The sequence below is a fragment of the Mus pahari genome, chromosome 7, assembly GCF_900095145.1.
Source record: "Mus pahari chromosome 7, PAHARI_EIJ_v1.1, whole genome shotgun sequence".
Classification (NCBI taxonomy): domain Eukaryota; kingdom Metazoa; phylum Chordata; class Mammalia; order Rodentia; family Muridae; genus Mus; species Mus pahari.
Genome location: NC_034596.1, coordinates 3,958,402 through 3,974,737, shown reverse-complemented (window position 1 = coordinate 3,974,737; position 16,336 = coordinate 3,958,402). Strand labels below are relative to the sequence as shown.

At 49.3% G+C, this 16,336-nt stretch overlaps 1 protein-coding gene across 3 annotated transcripts in view; it reads right to left on the bottom strand.

Annotated features, from left to right (window-relative positions):
- Itsn2 (intersectin 2) overlaps window positions 1-16,336 on the bottom strand; it is a 117,374-nt gene that overhangs the window by 4,512 nt on the left and 96,526 nt on the right. For all 3 annotated transcript variants that reach the window (XM_029541104.1, XM_021202787.2, XM_029541105.1), the window contains 8 exons: window positions 10,345-10,466; window positions 7,665-7,771; window positions 6,501-6,684; window positions 3,215-3,313; window positions 2,443-2,610; window positions 1,864-2,079; window positions 1,354-1,475; window positions 560-642 (listed from right to left, as the gene is read on the bottom strand). In XM_029541104.1, coding sequence (XP_029396964.1) covers window positions 560-642; window positions 1,354-1,475; window positions 1,864-2,079; window positions 2,443-2,610; window positions 3,215-3,313; window positions 6,501-6,684; window positions 7,665-7,771; window positions 10,345-10,466 — 1,101 coding nt within the window. The remainder of the gene's footprint in view (window positions 1-559; window positions 643-1,353; window positions 1,476-1,863; window positions 2,080-2,442; window positions 2,611-3,214; window positions 3,314-6,500; window positions 6,685-7,664; window positions 7,772-10,344; window positions 10,467-16,336) is intronic.

Genomic DNA, 16,336 nt, shown 5'->3' with positions numbered 1-16,336 from the left:
AGAGAGAGAGAGAGAGAGAGAGAGAGAGAGAGAGAGAGAGAGAGAAGGAGAGAGAGAGAAGGCAGAGGAAGCTGGAGCAAGGACTGGGTGGGTTGCTAGTGTCCTTGAACGTGCCATCTACACAGCAGTGGGGGAAAGATGTGGAGAGAACCTCGTGTGCCACATCATGGTGGGGCTGAGGTGCTGGAGGGCTGACTGGGCCTATGGTACTAGGTCCTGGAGGTCAGGAGGAGGCAGAGGCTGAGAGGACAGGGGCAGGGTGTCCTACCCAGCAAGTACCCCAGCAGGGGGATGTTGGTCAGAGTGGAGGGAAGGGGCAGGGCAGGAACAGCTGGCTACACAGAGCAGGCAGGACCTGCATTTGGTCCCATAGTGTGAGAGCTCAGGGCAGCTTGGAACAGCTGCCATGGGAGGGGGGTACCCGGGCTCTTCTGCTGCGATCTGAATCCATCTGCCAGGCCTTACTGCTGGGGCAGCAGCTGGTGTCTCTAGAACCAGACTCTAGTCTGCCTATAGCACTTGGCAGCTGGTTCCCACCCACGAGGACACCAGCAGGTACCTTGGTAAGCCTTTTCCCGTTTCTTCTTCTCGGTGTCGATGTACTGCTCTGAGGCACCCTTGATCTTCTGGACCCAGGCCGTCCTGGCAGAGAAGCAGAGTGGTGCTCATGTGGACTGCCAGACAGCTCCTGCTTCAAGCACAGCCCCAGCTCCACGCCTCCTCTCTCTTGCTGACCTCAGCGTTAAGCTCATTTAACAGGCTCCCAGTCACACACCTAATCTAAGGCCAAGTGACAGACTGCACTGCTAATTAAATCGGAGCTGAGACCTTGTAAAGACAGCTTTCAGCAACACAAGGCCCTTGTGAGGGACTGGGAGCCCAGGGCTAGAAGAGACAACTACACTGATGGCAGCTCAGCATGGCGGGTGGTTACCAGAGAACTGTGCAGAGGGACAGCAGTGTTCCCTGGGACTATCATCAGAGGTCCTTTCCCTGGGAGCCCCACTGGAGGGAAGCATGACAGGTGGGCATGTGGCAAGGAGAGCAGCCAGCTGGTCCAGTGCAAGCCTGTGGGATGCACATCTGCGGGGTTCAGGTAGCTCCCAAGGAGATTTTAGTGGGGACCAGGCATGGATCTGCCATTTGGGGAGCTGACAAGGAGACAGGAGGCAGGTGACTGTCAGTAGGCAGCTGCATGACTAGTATGTATCTAAGCTGGAGCCTACTGTGTGCCTGGGGAGGCTGGAGTTAGGGTTGGTAGGTCTTGACCATGCGTGGAGCTGGACTTATGGCACTGGGACAAGCCTGTGCTACCTCTTAGAGTTCAAGACAGGCCACATGATGAGGACTGACCTCTCGTTGATGTTGTCTGTTCGGAGTGTGTACACACGATCAATATGGGAAATGTGGAAGACGGGCTCATCGCTGGAAGGGTCTGTGGGAAGTTTCACCAACACTTCATTCAGGAAAATGGGCTGAAAGAGTTAGGACCAAAATACTGGCTGTGAGATAGGCCACGACACTCACTTACCAGGGAGTTCTTTTAAAAGTTCTGAGGAGCCTTGTGGTGGAGAAGGGAGAGGGGTCTGGTGCCCAAGGTCTGTGCCCATGAAGAAAAGCAAGCCTGGATGGCAAGGTAAATACCCTGTGTCATTGAGCTGGGGACAAGCTCAGAGTGCCCCTGCTGCTGCTGTGACCGGCTCTCTGCACATTGACATCTGGCTTGGTGACTCCAGTTAGAGCGAGATCGATGCTGGCTGTGGCACAATGCTGTGTTTACCAGGCTCCTTCCCCTGAGAACTGGATCCTGAGGCGGACGGGGAGGCCCCTTGTGAGGTCCCATCTGCCGTGGTTGACACTCACCGTTTTATACATTCTGAACTGAGCACTGGACTTGGAGCTGAAGAGCTTCTCACAGCCAGAGGCGGTGGCGAACTGACGGGCCAGGTAGGTGAGCAGCAGGAAGTCGTTGAAGAGGAAGGCGTGCAGCTCCTTATTGCTCTTGGTCTTGTACAGCTTCCCGCTGTGCAGGAGCTTCCGGGGACCCAGGCAGTTGGTGAGGGAGTTGAAAATAAGTTGCTTAAGAGAGAAGAAAATGGCACTTTGTAAGTCTGGGCACAAATGATCCCACTGCCCAGAATCTGAGGTGGAATTTTCTAGGTGGTAATAGAATTACCCACCTTTCCAGAGCAAATATAAACAAAAAACTTTCCTATTTATCACTGCTTAGAATTCCTACTGAGCCTCCGAAAAAAATCAATAGTTGATTCTACTGATTTCTACCAGTAAAATTAAAAAAAACTCACTACAAACACCCCAATTTGCCTCTTCCCAAGGCAGGAAGGCAACCCAAGGTGTGCCCTGCATGTCAGGATGGTGAGCCCACACAGTCAAGTGGGGTCGGACCGCGCTAGGGGAGCCCAGCCCGGCTCCCAGCCTCACCTCTGCCAAGCCTTCGCACTGCACGTGCGCCTGGATCCACTCCAGCCGGTCCGAGTTTTCCTTCTCCCGGACTCCCTCGTTCACCTGAGAGCATAACTCCTCAGCGCGGTCCAGGGCCAGCTTCAGGGACGAGCGGTCGACATGACTCTGGGGGGTGTTCTCCAGGATCTGGAAGACAGTGGGCGTGTCCTCAGGCTGCTCAGCAGCATCTACTGACTCCCATCCACCATGTCCTGCTGTCCTCCCTGGGGAAAGGGAATAATGCCTGCCCTGGGGAGCAGAGCCCCACAGTCCTTGTGGGGACAGGGACACTGTGGATCTGACGGAGTCTTGGTAATAAGCCATAGCCTAACAGGCACCTCAGGTCCCCCAGTAACTTGAGTCATGTGTTTTTGTTTGGGTGGTTTAGATTTTCTGACCTAGAGTCTCCGAAGTACAAGCTGGCAATACATCCACTATATTGCTTTATAAAACCCCTCATCTCCATTCTGCCTCAAGAAGAAAGGCTGGCACCCTTGGTTCTGCTCCTGGTGACTCATGTTCTCTCTGGGTTGATGACGGCTTCACAATTTGAAGAGGGCCTTACTTACCCCTCCTACCCCACAGGCACACAGCTCCTGGGTGCCAGGACAGTGCCTGTGGTGGGGATGGCATTAGATACCACTTTTATCTAAGACATCAGCTTTTAGACTCCACACACAGGAGCCTGGGCAGGGGGCAGAGGGATCTCTAAGCAGCCAGGTGGGTGAGACCACCCAAGGGTGGGACTCACACTTCGGATGAGCAGCGGGTAGCGAGTGATCCTCTGCATGGGCTTCAGCAGGAAGCTGGAGAGGGGCATCCCTTTGCATCGTGGGTCTGATGCCAACTTCTGCAATACAGAGAGAGGCCAGTGAAGAAGCAATGGACATCCTGGCCAAAACACTGGCCTAGATTTCTTTTAATGGCAAGATCTGAAATGGCACACGTCAGGTTAGCAACAGGAATGAATCTCTTGGCTCCCGAGGCCAGCCCGGCTCTGCTTAGCTCTCTCATGTGCTGTGTGTTCATTCTTCCTTTGCTTCTAGAACAGCTCTTCCCTAGCCACCTGCCCCCCCCCCCCCCAAGCTTCGGTCTTCATCACATCCTCCATCTTCTCTCAATGTAGCTGCTGCCCCAGGTCAAAAGCTTGAGGCCCAGCATCAGGAAGCAGTCACTCTGTGGAGTTCTGTCAGGCCCACATCTCAACACATCCCCCAGGAGGCCAAATTCCCCCACAGGAGCCACATTTTCTACCCCCATCCCATATCCTCTCCACCCACACTCAGCGCTCACTCCCGTCTGTTTGGAGCACCTCCTCCCATCTGTTTGGAGCACCTCCTCCCTTCTGTCTGGAGCACTGCTCCTGATTTTCCTTCAGCATGGCTGCCATGCCTGCTTCATTAGAAACCATTGAAACCGCCCGCACTGTCTACTGGCCCCTTTTCACATGCCTGAGGCACATTCATTTCTCAAGACCCAGGCAGGCTTCTCTGTGGCCACTTCCCCCTGGGACAGCCCCTCTTCTCTGTGACTCTCCTCTGGGCACCTGGTCATATGGGTGAGTGGGCACATCATGCTTTAGGTGTCTTCCATCAGGCTGTCAGTACAGTAGTGGCCTCTTGGCACAGTAGCTGAAGCAGCACTCCAGGGTGGGCACCTCCAGGTAAGGGCCTACAATGACTGAGAAGTGATTTACTCCACTCGTGGACAGGGAAGACTGTCCTTTTGGTTTTTGGATAGACCTGCATCTACATATTTTGCTATAAAGGTATCTTCATGCTTTTTATTTCTGTTAAGAAGTATTTGGGGGCTTGAGTTATAGCTCAGAGGGAGACTTCTTGCCTAGTATGAGCAAGGACTTTGGTTTAGGTCTTAGCATCAAAAATTTAAAACTGAACACTTTGGGATATAATATTTTGATAAAATTTACTTTTATTTAATGTTTTCTTTGAAGTACTAGAGATGGAACTCGGGCCTTGTATGTCAGGAAACCACTGACTGTTGTTATGCCTTTAGCTCTAGATGCTGATTTCCATTTTACCAAGTGTTTACTTATTTAAGTATGTGTGTATGTATTTTTATTCTGTGTGTCTGTATACGAGCCACATGTGTGTGGGTGCTGTAGAGGCCAGAAGAAGGTGTCTGGTCCCTTGGAGCTGCAGGTAATTGTGAGCTGCCACGTGATCTTTCGTGATTTTTTTTTTTTTTTTTTTTTTTTAGGTTTTTCGAGACAGGGTTTCTCTGTATAGCCCTGGCTGTCCTGGAACTCACTCTGTAGACCAGGCTGGCCTCGAACTCAGAAATCCGCCTGCCTCTGCCTCCCAAGTGCTGGGATTAAAGGCATGTGCCACCACCGCCCGGCCTGCCACGTACTCTTAACCACTCGGCCTCTCTCCAATCTGCTCATTTGGATTTTTTGAAACATTCCTTTTATATAGCCCAGGCTGGCCTTGAGTTTATGTTTTACTGTGCCTCAGCCTCTCAGTGTAGGGATTACAGGCATATACCGCCATGCCTGACTTAAAAACACCGCACTGCATCATAGTAGCCAAGGGTAAAAGTTAGATGCTACATGGCCACAAGGAACTTGAAAACTTATTACATCAGAATGCAACTGTTAGCACATTCGTAGTTTCTTTTCATGTTTATAACTACAGCATGGAGCCAGTCCTCTTCTCCTCCTCTCACAGGCTTCTAGAAGCCTCCCTGGCATCCGTGCACACTGCTGGTATATGGCTGCTGGTATACGATATGCACAGGGTCAGAGCTAAGCAGTTGTGAGCTGCCATGTGGGCATGGGGAACTGAACTTGGACCCTCTGGAAGTTGTTGGGAAGCAGATAAAAGAAAATGTCATTTTGACTTCAGACTCCATTTTACGTAAGCTGATCAACTCCCTTTCTAGTTCCCCAAGACATACCTGTTGTCACCCCCCCCTCTCTAAGCAACAATAGTTTCCCAAGACATAATGCCTGTTCCTAACAAAAGAAGAACAAATGAATTTGATTGGTTAGGCAAAAACACATTCGATGTCAGCTGACAATGATGGAAACACTGGGGAAAGCCCCTAATCCCAGATTGCTGATGGTAAAAACTCTAACTGTAACTTGGCCCAGGTGCTTGCGGGTTTTATGCTTATAAGCCCTGCTTCAGCCCCTGTGCAGGACAGCAGGAAGAAACAAGGCTCTCCAGTCCTTGTCTAGTAGCCCCGGTGGACCAGTGACTACACTTATGTGGTGGGGATAATAAAGATTTTGCTGTTCTCGAGCCAGCTGGTGTTTTCTCTCCCCTTTCTCGTGGTGCATAACAACGTGGTGTAATAGAAGAGTGCCCCATTATCTTTTTTTTATACTTTCATTTCCTTCAATCACAAAGTGGTCACCTATTTAAAGTTTTACTTTGCTGTATTGTATCCATTTAACTAAGCTCTTTTTGTTTTCTTTCTGGAATAAGATGATCATTACATAAATATAATTTGCAAAATTAAGAAGTGGTACTATACTACAGTGCAGCTGGAGAGAGGGCTCAGCGGAGGAGAGGCACGCTGGTTGTCCTTGCAGAGATCTGCATTGGGTTCCCAGCACTCACGTGGCAGCTCATAACCATATGAGTGACTGTGGCTCCAGTTCCTGGCCTCCAATGTCCTCCTCCAGCCTCTGCAGGAGCCAGACATGCATGCGCTTCACAGATATACATGCAGCACAAACAAATACCACACACAGAAACAAATCATTAAAAAAAGAAGTGGCATTATAGATGTTTCTTTGGAAAAATAAAACAAAACAAAACAAAACAACATAATGCCTATCATTTAACCAGGATATAAAATCATGGTTCTCTTGCCAAGGAAAATAAGCTGTACCTGGGACTGTACCACACAGTCAGGACGCTACCAGCCATGTCTGTGCTTCCTTGGACACTGATGGGACCCTCTCATCAGCTGCTGAGATCTGCAGCAGCTCTGCTGCTGCCTTCAGGCTGAGGTGGCTACTGCGCTTCTGTAGCACACAGAGCCCCAATGTCCCAGGCTGTGCGTACCTTTAGAAATTCCTTGAAGTCTGTGTCCTCGTCCGTCTTCTGCTGTAACAGGGTTGCCCCGTTAAGCTGACAGCTGCAGAACCGGATGTAGGCCTGCATGTGGGACAGCTCTGCCGCCAGGATGTCCCCAATCATCGGAACTGGCATCTTCTCACCCCCAGTCTTCTTCCTCACCCGCAAGGCCCTGCGAGTAACTGACGGTCACATCTGTTCTCCACAAATGTCCTTCCTTGGCAATTAAAGGGGGAAAGCTACCGAGAGCACAAGCCATGGCTTCCAGGGTGTGAGTGATCTAGGACCCTTGGACACTGGGAATGAATGGCTGCTTGGAGGGGACAGAGGGGTGGCCTAAAGCTCTACTGGCTGAGCCAATCTGGGGGAAACAGCAAAGAAGAAAAAGGCAATGGAGTCTACATATGTGCGTGACTTCTAGGCCTCCGTTTCTTTTTTTTTTTTTTTTTTTTTTGGCTTTTTTGTGAGACGGTTTCTCTGTATAGCCCAGGCTGTCCTGGAACTCACTTTGTAGACCAGGCTGGCCTCGAACTCAGAAATCCGCCTGCCTCTGCCTCCCGAGTGCTGGGATTAAAGGCGTGCACCACCACGCCCGACTCTAGGCCTCCGTTTCTTACAAAGTTCTTTTTGAAAGACTCAGTTTGTTTTTCCTGGTTTGAATCAAAGAGAGAAATTCCAAAGAAGGGCTGAAGAGCCTTAGTGACCAGGGGTCGGAATAGAGGACTGGGGGTTTCATGTTGGGCTACAGCCCATGGCAGGACAGGGATGCGGGCCGGGTGAACTGGCCAGCTGCCCTGGAATTCTGTTCTTGTAAGTAAGGACAGAAAGCTTCCTCTGGGACAGGCACTGCAAATGAGCAGTGTGCAGTCTTCTGGCTATGGCTACAGCCCTCCTCTGCCCATTACTTCCCTCCTGCTGGGCAGCCTGCTGCTCCTGCTTGGAGATCACACATTGACACAGCTTTTCTTGTTTAATCAAAGTAGTTCTGCATTGTATTTCTTTACTTTACTAAAAATTCTGTATATAAGTTATGGGGCATTTCACCAAATGCTAATGGAATACAAAGCCTAAGGGAGCAGAACAGAGTGGATCCCTTGCTGAGCAGACCCTGAGGGACTACAGAGACCATGTCATGTGGGACCCACAACTCACTTCAACAGCTTTGTGTTGGACATGATGAGCTCCTTCCAGTTCACAAAGATCAAGGCCATTTCTGCTTCAGTGAGGAAACCTGACTCAGCCATCCGTTTCTGGAAGACCTAAGTTCAAAACACAGATCTAAGTTAACTTGAGTGTGGGTACACAGCCATGCGTGCCTTCCTACACTCAAACAGCCAGACAGTGGCACTTCTAAATAAGCATAGTTATAGCTGTTAGGTTTTTAAAGGTTGTTTACTATTATTGTGCATATGTGTGCACATGAGGGAGAAGAGATAGAAACAAAGATAAAGACAGGGCATGCATGCCACAGTGCAGAGGGCACCAGTGGGGGTGGGTTCTCTCCTGCCACCTTTCGGAGGCACGCGTCTGAACAGTAGCTGGCTGGCTCTGGCCACTCACCTTGCCAAAGGAGGTTACAGATGTGTGCCACCACATGTAGCTATGTCACATGGACTTCAGGGATGCTGTTATGGGCTGAGTCATGCTGGCTCATTATTGGATTTTAAGCTGCACAATTTCCATACTTTCACTAGTTAAAGCCTAATTAAGGCTGATTTTTAAGGGCTGAATCTCCTGACTAGGGAGGTTTTCCCACCTCCCTCCTAGGCTTGCTCTGGGGACCCAGCAGAGCTGGGTATAGGGCTCTGCACAGTGGAGCCTGCAGAAAAAGGGGTGGAGAGCGACTGCTGTGGAACTGATCATCTCTCTGTGTTTGCTGGGCAAGAAAACAGTGCTGCTCTCTGTCATCTCAGTGAGCCTGCGCAGATGCGCCCAGCAGAAGCCAGCAACAAGATACTCTCCATCTGAACTCCACATGCACATGGATGCACATGTATGTGAAGCACACAAGTGTATACAGGGTTCTCATGTGACTTCACTTGTGACAGAGGTGAGGCAACTCAGCTATTGGTATTCCTTAGTGGCTTATGAAGAAATCATGACTTACAGAGTGATGTGACCATATAAGGTTCCATATAACACAGGGCTCTGTATTAAGCCATGCAAAGGTGTCATACTAGCCAAGTGAAGAGCTGCAAACCCTGGGTGTGGTGGTTTGTATACGCTCCACCCAGGGAGTGGCACTATTAAAAGGTGTGGTTCTGTTGGAGCAGGTGTGTCACTGTGAGTGTGGACTTTAAAACCCTCATCCAGTATTCTGCTAGCAGCCTTCAGATGAAGATGTAGAACTCTCAGCTCCTCCTGCACCATGCCTGCCTGGATGCTGCCATGTTCTGCCTTAATGATAGTGGAGTGAACCTGTAAGCCAGCCCCAATTAAATGTTATTCTTGCGTTAGACTTGCGTTGGTCATGGTGTCTGTTCACAGCAGCCTAACTAAGACACTGGGGTTCACAGGCCTTGAGATCCATCCCTGCCAATTCACTTCCTGACATTCCAGCCTAACTCCTAGGTTCCCAACCCCTCCATATATCCACACTTCCACTTCCTCCTTCTGGCAAAGCGGTCTCATGGTGGGCTGAGTGTAACTGGGGAGCCCCTCCTTGTTGGGGGATGGACTTATTCTCTGGGCTTTAATCCTTACTGTTCCTCTTCTGGTTTCCTTCAACAGGACTGTGCTAAAGGAACACAGGACCGCCTCGGCTACCTGTGCTCTCTGCCATAGAACTTCAGCTGATGTTTGCTGAGTTAATGTGGGCCACAGCTGTCAGCCAGAAAAGCTGTGAACTGTGGGGATGTCTCAGCTCCACACGAGATGGAGGCTGGCAGGATGTGCCCACCACAACCCCACAAACATGGCCTTCCTGCTCCCAGGCTGCCACTGAAGGCAGGGAAGCCCCTGCTCATAACGCACTGCAGAGGCCATGCGAGCAGGCCCAGGAGGGAAGCAGAGGGAAAGGTGACCGAGTCTTGAGAAAGTTGGTTTAGCAGTGCTGTCACCTGACTCCTCGACAGTTCTTGGCTCCTTACACAATGGGTGAGGGGGGCAGAATGGGCGTTCCTGAGGTGTGAGGCTGAGGTAGGCAAGCACCCCATTTCTGCTCATATGTTGGTGAGTGCTTGAGACTCCACGGCCATTCACAGCCTCCTTTGGGAGCTGACTGGCAGCAGTGCTCATTCAAAGGCTGAGTTTAGGGATGAAGATGAACAGATCGACAGGGTCAGGGATTGAACTCACTTGGTAGCATGCCTGCCTAGCAGACATGAAGTCTGTTAGTCCCTAGCACCACATGGATGAGGTAGGATGGCACAAACCTGTAAGCCCAGTGCTTGGAAGACAGAAGCGGGTAGATAAGCTGTTCAAGATCATCTTTAGCTACACAGCAAGTTCAAGGCCATCTTAGTCTACAGGAGACCTCGTCTTAAAAACAAAACAAAACTCCTCAGAGTGTAGAGGAGCACACGGGTGTGAGGAGGACAGGCGCTCCCAGCAGAGGAGTGAGGGAAGTGTGCGTGTGGAGGAACAGATGCTGTGGCTGGCTAGGGCAGGCCTTGCAGGGCACAAGCCACTGTAAAGTGTTCCTCTCAAGTGTCATCAGCACTGTCAGCAGCTTAGACGCCACTGGCCACAAGGACAGGTACAGGGTGTGGCTTGTGAGAGACCCTGGGCTTCATACAAAACAAAACAAGATGGCTCACATTGCTTCCAAGTGAGAGGGGCAGAGATGGCCGCCCTCCACCTCCTCTAGGAGACAGTCAACAACAGGCCTCACCTCAATGACCAGCTGCAGGTCGTCCACATACCGCTCCTCCGTCTGAATAAGCTCATGGATGTAGCCCTGTCGCTTCCTCTCCATGGGCTGCATTGTGTCCAGGGCTTGGAGATCAGCACACCCTGCAGAGAGACGGTTGCAGAACTTAAAATGACACTTCAGTCACCTCACAGAAACTGGACAGTTCTCAGCAGGTGTGCTGGGTCGACAAAGGTTGCTCAGAAAGGAGATTTCCAAAAGAGTGTCAGCCATTTACAGAGGGCTGGCGGGACAGCTCGGGCTGTCAGCAGCTCTAGGCTCGGGGCTCCCACAGGTGAATTTAGCACATCTCTGAAAGTGCAACGTGTCCTGTTTTCTGAGCAATAAGGAGAGGATTAAGGATTCTAGAAACGGCTTCACAGAGACCGAGTTTCAGCATCGCACAGCTTTTGAAAATTACTGAAAAGATTAATTAAATCAGTATTTGAGATGAATATTTTCTAAACTATAGATCATGAGCCATCACTGGGTCATTATCAATTTAGGCCTGACATTTACACAAGAAATACGGTCTACTATGCACACAGTGCTGGTAAGAACTGTAGAAGGCTTTGGCTATATTTATTTAGTTATATGATATAAAGGATCAAAACTCACTTTGAATTACTGTTAAGAAATCGACAACAACAAAAAGGTCTGAGAATATGTCTCTAGAATTTTCCAAGGAAAGTTCTAAGGACAGAAAATCTAAAGTTCTCAGGACCAGGCAATTCCCAACAAGCCCACTGAAAGAAAGCCTTCGGAACTGACACACCACAGGATCCAGACATTGCCACTTAAAGGTGGAACAAACAGCTCACAGCGGGTTGAAAGGTACTGTCTTCACTGTGTATCCATCTACAGGCACATGAGTCTGACATCACAGCCGAGGGGTTGCCTGGGAATGGCAGTCCTGGGAGCTACTCTGGGAAACCAGTTCTCATGCAAAGAGCAGAAGCAGGCAGGTACTGCAAGCCCACACAGCAGGAAGCTGTGTGACTGGATGGGGGCAGTTAACAGTTCAAACCAATGTCAAACTTAATCACACTAACTGGGTTCTGGCTGTTTGTAGGAAGCCCTATGGTCAATTAACTTGTGATTATTATTATTTTGATATTTTAATTATTTACATGCATGTGCCCAATGAGGTCAGAGAGGTATACTAAGGTCCCCTGGAACTTGAGTCACAGGTAGTTGTAAGCTGCCTAACGTGGAAGCTGGGATTCAAACTCTGCTGTAAGAATATGCTGTCTTAACCACCGAGCCATCTTTCCAGCCTGCTCACCATTAAGCTGTACCCAGTGACAGCTGTAGCTGCTTGCATCTCTGGGTTTTGATACGTGCTGTTGGCTGACACTGATGGCTAGCGTCTCAGTTGTTCTGGTGACTACCATCCAGGCATTACTTTTACTCTGTGCTTATTTGCTCAAATAAGTGCTACTAAACTGAATTGGTCTAAGAAATTTCCCTCTAGACTGTATCCAGGAAGCTGCTGCGTGAGGCTGCAGGCAGTCATGATGAAAAATAATTATCTGTATCTATCTATCTATCTATCTATCTATACTAAAATCGCCGGGCAGTGGTGTTTAATCCCAGCACTTGGGAGGCAGAGGCTGACGGATTTCTGAGTTCGAGGCCAGCCTGGTCTACAGAGTGAGTTCCAGGACAGCTGGGGCTACACAGAGAAACCCTGTGTCAGAGAAAAACCAAAGCTGGGGTCCGTGAGACAGCTCAGCAGGTAAAGGTGCTGACAAGCTTGGTGAGCTCTCTGCTCCAGAGTTTTATCTCTTGGACTCCCACGGTGGAAGGAGCAAACTGACTCCCACAAGTTGTGGGAGTCACACCTACACACACACACACACACACACACACACACACACACACACACACTTTTTGTTTGTTTTGTTTTGTTTTTTAAAGCTAAGCTAGACAATGAAGTGTGGATGGGCACTACCCTGAGGTAGCAGGGAGCTGTCCTAGCACAGGTCTCAGGAGAAGACAGTGGGGAGGATGCAGGGGTCCTCACATGGCTGCCTACAGCAGTTGAGGTGAGCACAGCCTGCAGGGAGAATGGGCAGGCTTCAGACACCTTTCTCCAGGGAGTGAAGCAGGGCCTGGTGAGCAGGAGGCAAGCACTAAGGGCGGGAAGCCTGAACTCAAGACCTTGTATACTCTAGGCCAGCACTCTACTGTGTTCCCACTCTGATTAATGAACAAAAACCCATGCATTTCTAGGTATGGTGGCACATGCTTTTAACCCCAGCATTTAGGAGGCAAAGGCAGGCAGATCTCTGAGTTTGAGGCTAGCCTGGTCTCCATAGTGAGTTTCAGAATAGCTAGGGCTACACAGTCACTGTCTTAACAAACAAAAACAACTCTCTCTGTGTGTGTTTTGTATAAATCTGGGCTAACATGCAGTTTAATGAGAGTTTTTCTAATTGTGCAGGCATGGATGAAGGTCTATTTAAAAACATTCAGTTTAGCAGGTGACAAGGGTGCCAGCCAGTCAGAGCTCCCAGTGCTACTCACCAGGCAGGTGGCAGACTGCGCACAGCATGGGGAGAGACCCTGGTCGTGGCCAGGTGGCTGGTGGAAGGTATCAGAAAGGTTGCTGAGGTTACAGCACCTCTTATTTAAAAAAAGACAATTTAATTGTATGTGTTCGGGTGTTTTGCCTGCATGTGTCTGCACCAGGTGAGTGACTGGAACTCACAATGCCAGAAGAGAGCATCAGGTCCCCTGGAGCTGGATTACAGATGGTTGTGAGTGCTCTGAAGAGGAGCCTGTGTTCTTAACCACGGAGCCATCTCCAGCCCTCGCCCCATGTTTTATAACTCCTCTCTCTCTCTCTCTCTCTCTCTCTCTCTCTCTCTCTCTCTCTCTCTCTCATTTGTTTGTTCTTTTTTTGTTCTGTTTTGACACAGGGTTTCTCTGTGTATATTTGGTACTTCTGGAATTTGCTCTGTAGATCATGCTGGCCGTGAACTCACAGAGATCCTTCTGCCTCTGCCTCCAGTGTGCTGGGATTAAAGGCATGTGCTGCCACCACCAGCTTTAAGCAATTTTTAATCACATTGTAAATGTATTTATTGTGTGTGTATGCATATGCCCTGGCATGAGAGTTGAGGTCAGAGGACAACTTTCAGGAGCCGGTTCTTCTGTCCACCATATGAGTGTGGGGACTGAGTTTGGGCGTGGTTTGGTGGCAGGCAGCTTGAGCAGCTGAGTAACTTACCAGCCCTTAGTATTTTTCTTTATATTTATTCATGTTTAGAGTTAAATGTACTCATGGTTATTTGTTTAAGATTTATTTATTTATTTTTATGTTTGTGAGTACACTGTAGCTGTCTTCAGACATACCAGAAAAGGGCATCAGATCCCATTACAGATGATTGTGAGCCACCATGTGATTGCTGGGAATTGAACTCAGGACCTCTGGAAGAGCAGTCAGTGCTCTTAACTGCTGAGCCATCTCTCCAGCCCCTTCATGGTTGCTTTTATGTCATCTAAGTGAATATATAACCATTAAAATGAGTCTTCATGAGTTTGTGGTCCTAGGTCTCAGATGCAAAATGTACACACTAGAAAGGCGCTCTACCACTGGGCCATATCCTGAACCTGGACACGTTTTGTATAGCATGGCGTTGTGTACCCATATTGGAAATTAGTTCTAATGCTTTGTCTTATTTTGGCTCCCAAAAGCCAAGCTTCCAGACCTGAGGGTCCCTGCCCCCAGCTGGCTTGATTGATAATAAAGAATTGCCATACAGCCAATGGCTGGGCAGGGAGTCAAGGCAAGGGGCAGGGGAGAGAGAAAGAAGAAGAAAGAATCCATTACAGGGGAGCAAGGAGAACAGGCCTGTGACATGCAAGGTTCCAGGAAAGTGGCTGCAGGGGCCATTCCCCCTATTGGGTCAGGGGTAGCAAAGATGAAATATGGATTTAGCAAATATTAATTCAAGAATACAAGAGGGGAATGCATGTTAGCTGTAGGGAGGTTTAGAAGTGCCCAGCCTTTGAGCTAGTCTAGGCATTTCAAAATTAGCATGTGTGTGTGTGTGTGTGTGTGTGTGTGTGTGTGTGTGTGTGTTTGTAGGTCTGTATGCATATGTGTCTGTTTTTCATTAAAGAATCCAGAGGGCTCTTGGTAGGTGCAGTACATGTGCAACCCTCCAGGAGCCAGAGCAGAGCAACTAATTCACCTCTACACCACTGTGATCACATTACTCTCTATGAATTCCCTTACAATGTGCCCACCAGCCTATCTGGAAGGACAGCTTAGAGCCTCAAGTAGTTACCATGTACAGCTGAGATGTCTGCTTTGTCAGGATATGTGGAGTCAACTTATCACCATGCCACACTGATCCTTTGCATTTCATTCCAATGGCCCTTAAATTTCTATCCTTGGTTCAGGTTCCAACCCTTCACTTCAGGTGCTCTTACCTACGATGTCAGGGAAATAAGGCAGTGTCCCCTAGACCTCTGCCTCGTACCCCTCACTCTCTTCCTGGTCAGGGTACTAGCCTCCTGTTTTTTCCCAGAGCCAGCACCCTTAACTGGTCTCTTCCATAGTGCTCTCTTCAGTCCCCCATGTTCAGGTCCACGGTGTCATTTTAGGCCATCAACAGAGTCAGCTGTCCTTCCTATTCATTAGTCCAGACAAGCACAACACCATGCCTCTCCTAGCCTTGTTCCTGCACCACTTTCCCTCTTTTTCATGTAATTGCAAAAGTCACAAGGAGGTTTACACTTGTGACTCCAGCACTCTGCTGACAGCACTCTCAGGAGGGTGAGGACTCCAACACTGCCGGGTTCAGAGCCCTCTTCTAGCTCACAGCCTCGTCTACTGCCCCTGCACTGATACCTTGGATGCGCTGCCCCTTCAGAGTCTTGACGTGTCCCTCCTGAGCCTCCGCGGTGGTGTTCCTCTTCGCCTTCTTGGTGCTTCCCTCTGAGTGTCTCCCTCGGCCTGCTGCCAAGCTCCCTGCTTCTTCCAAACCAGCAAATTCCAAAATAGGATCCAGCATTCCTGTCCTGTCAGGTCACAGGAGTCCGGCCACACTGCGGGGCTAGCTTTATTCCTGCTCTTCATGGACACAGTGCACATTAGCCTGTTTGATTCTGAGAAGCCCTGTCTTGCAGACACGGCAATCAGAGGCACTCAGAACTGCCAAAATGTACCCGACAGTGAGGGAAAGAGAGAGAGCTTCGGATGAACTGAGGACTTGGATTCTCATGGAGTGGATATACACACTTTGTCATTCTCAACACCTGAATGTCCCTACACTGAAGAGGCATGTGACTGAAAACCCTTCCAGTGTAACCTGTCCAATAAAGATGTGTTGCAGATGTAAACCACACACTAGGTTTTGAAGATATATTTAAATATGAGATGTAAACTATTCTATCAGTATTGGCCAGATGCTGGTAGAATTCAACTGTGATTCCAACACTCGAAAGACTGAGGCGGGAAGATTTGGAGGACAGCCTGGGCTACACAGAAGACTTAAAACAACACAGCCAAACATCCAGGCAACTGAGCAACCAAACTTCTTGTCTATTGGTAGGATATTTTGAATACACTGGGTTAAACACTATTGGAATTTTATGTATTTTTTTACTTAAAAACATGGCTCCTAGAATTTTACAATTTCATATGGGGCTTCTGTATCTACTCACTTATTTCTGTTAACAGTTCTAGCTAGCCCCTGTATTATTTATGTTCCTTTCCTCACAAAATGTTAAATGGCTTCCATTGATGGCAGAATGAAAGTCTAACTCAGCAGCACGGCTCCAGAGGCTCCGTGGTGCCACTCCAGCCTGCTTCCCAGCTGCATTTACCGCCTTGCCCAGCTCCCCAACTTGTACCCCAGTCCCCAGCACTAGGCTCCGTTCTTACAACATGGTCCTCTGCCCTCAGCTTTCCCCGGCACTAGGCTCCGTTCTTACAACATGGTCCTCTGCCCTCAGCTTT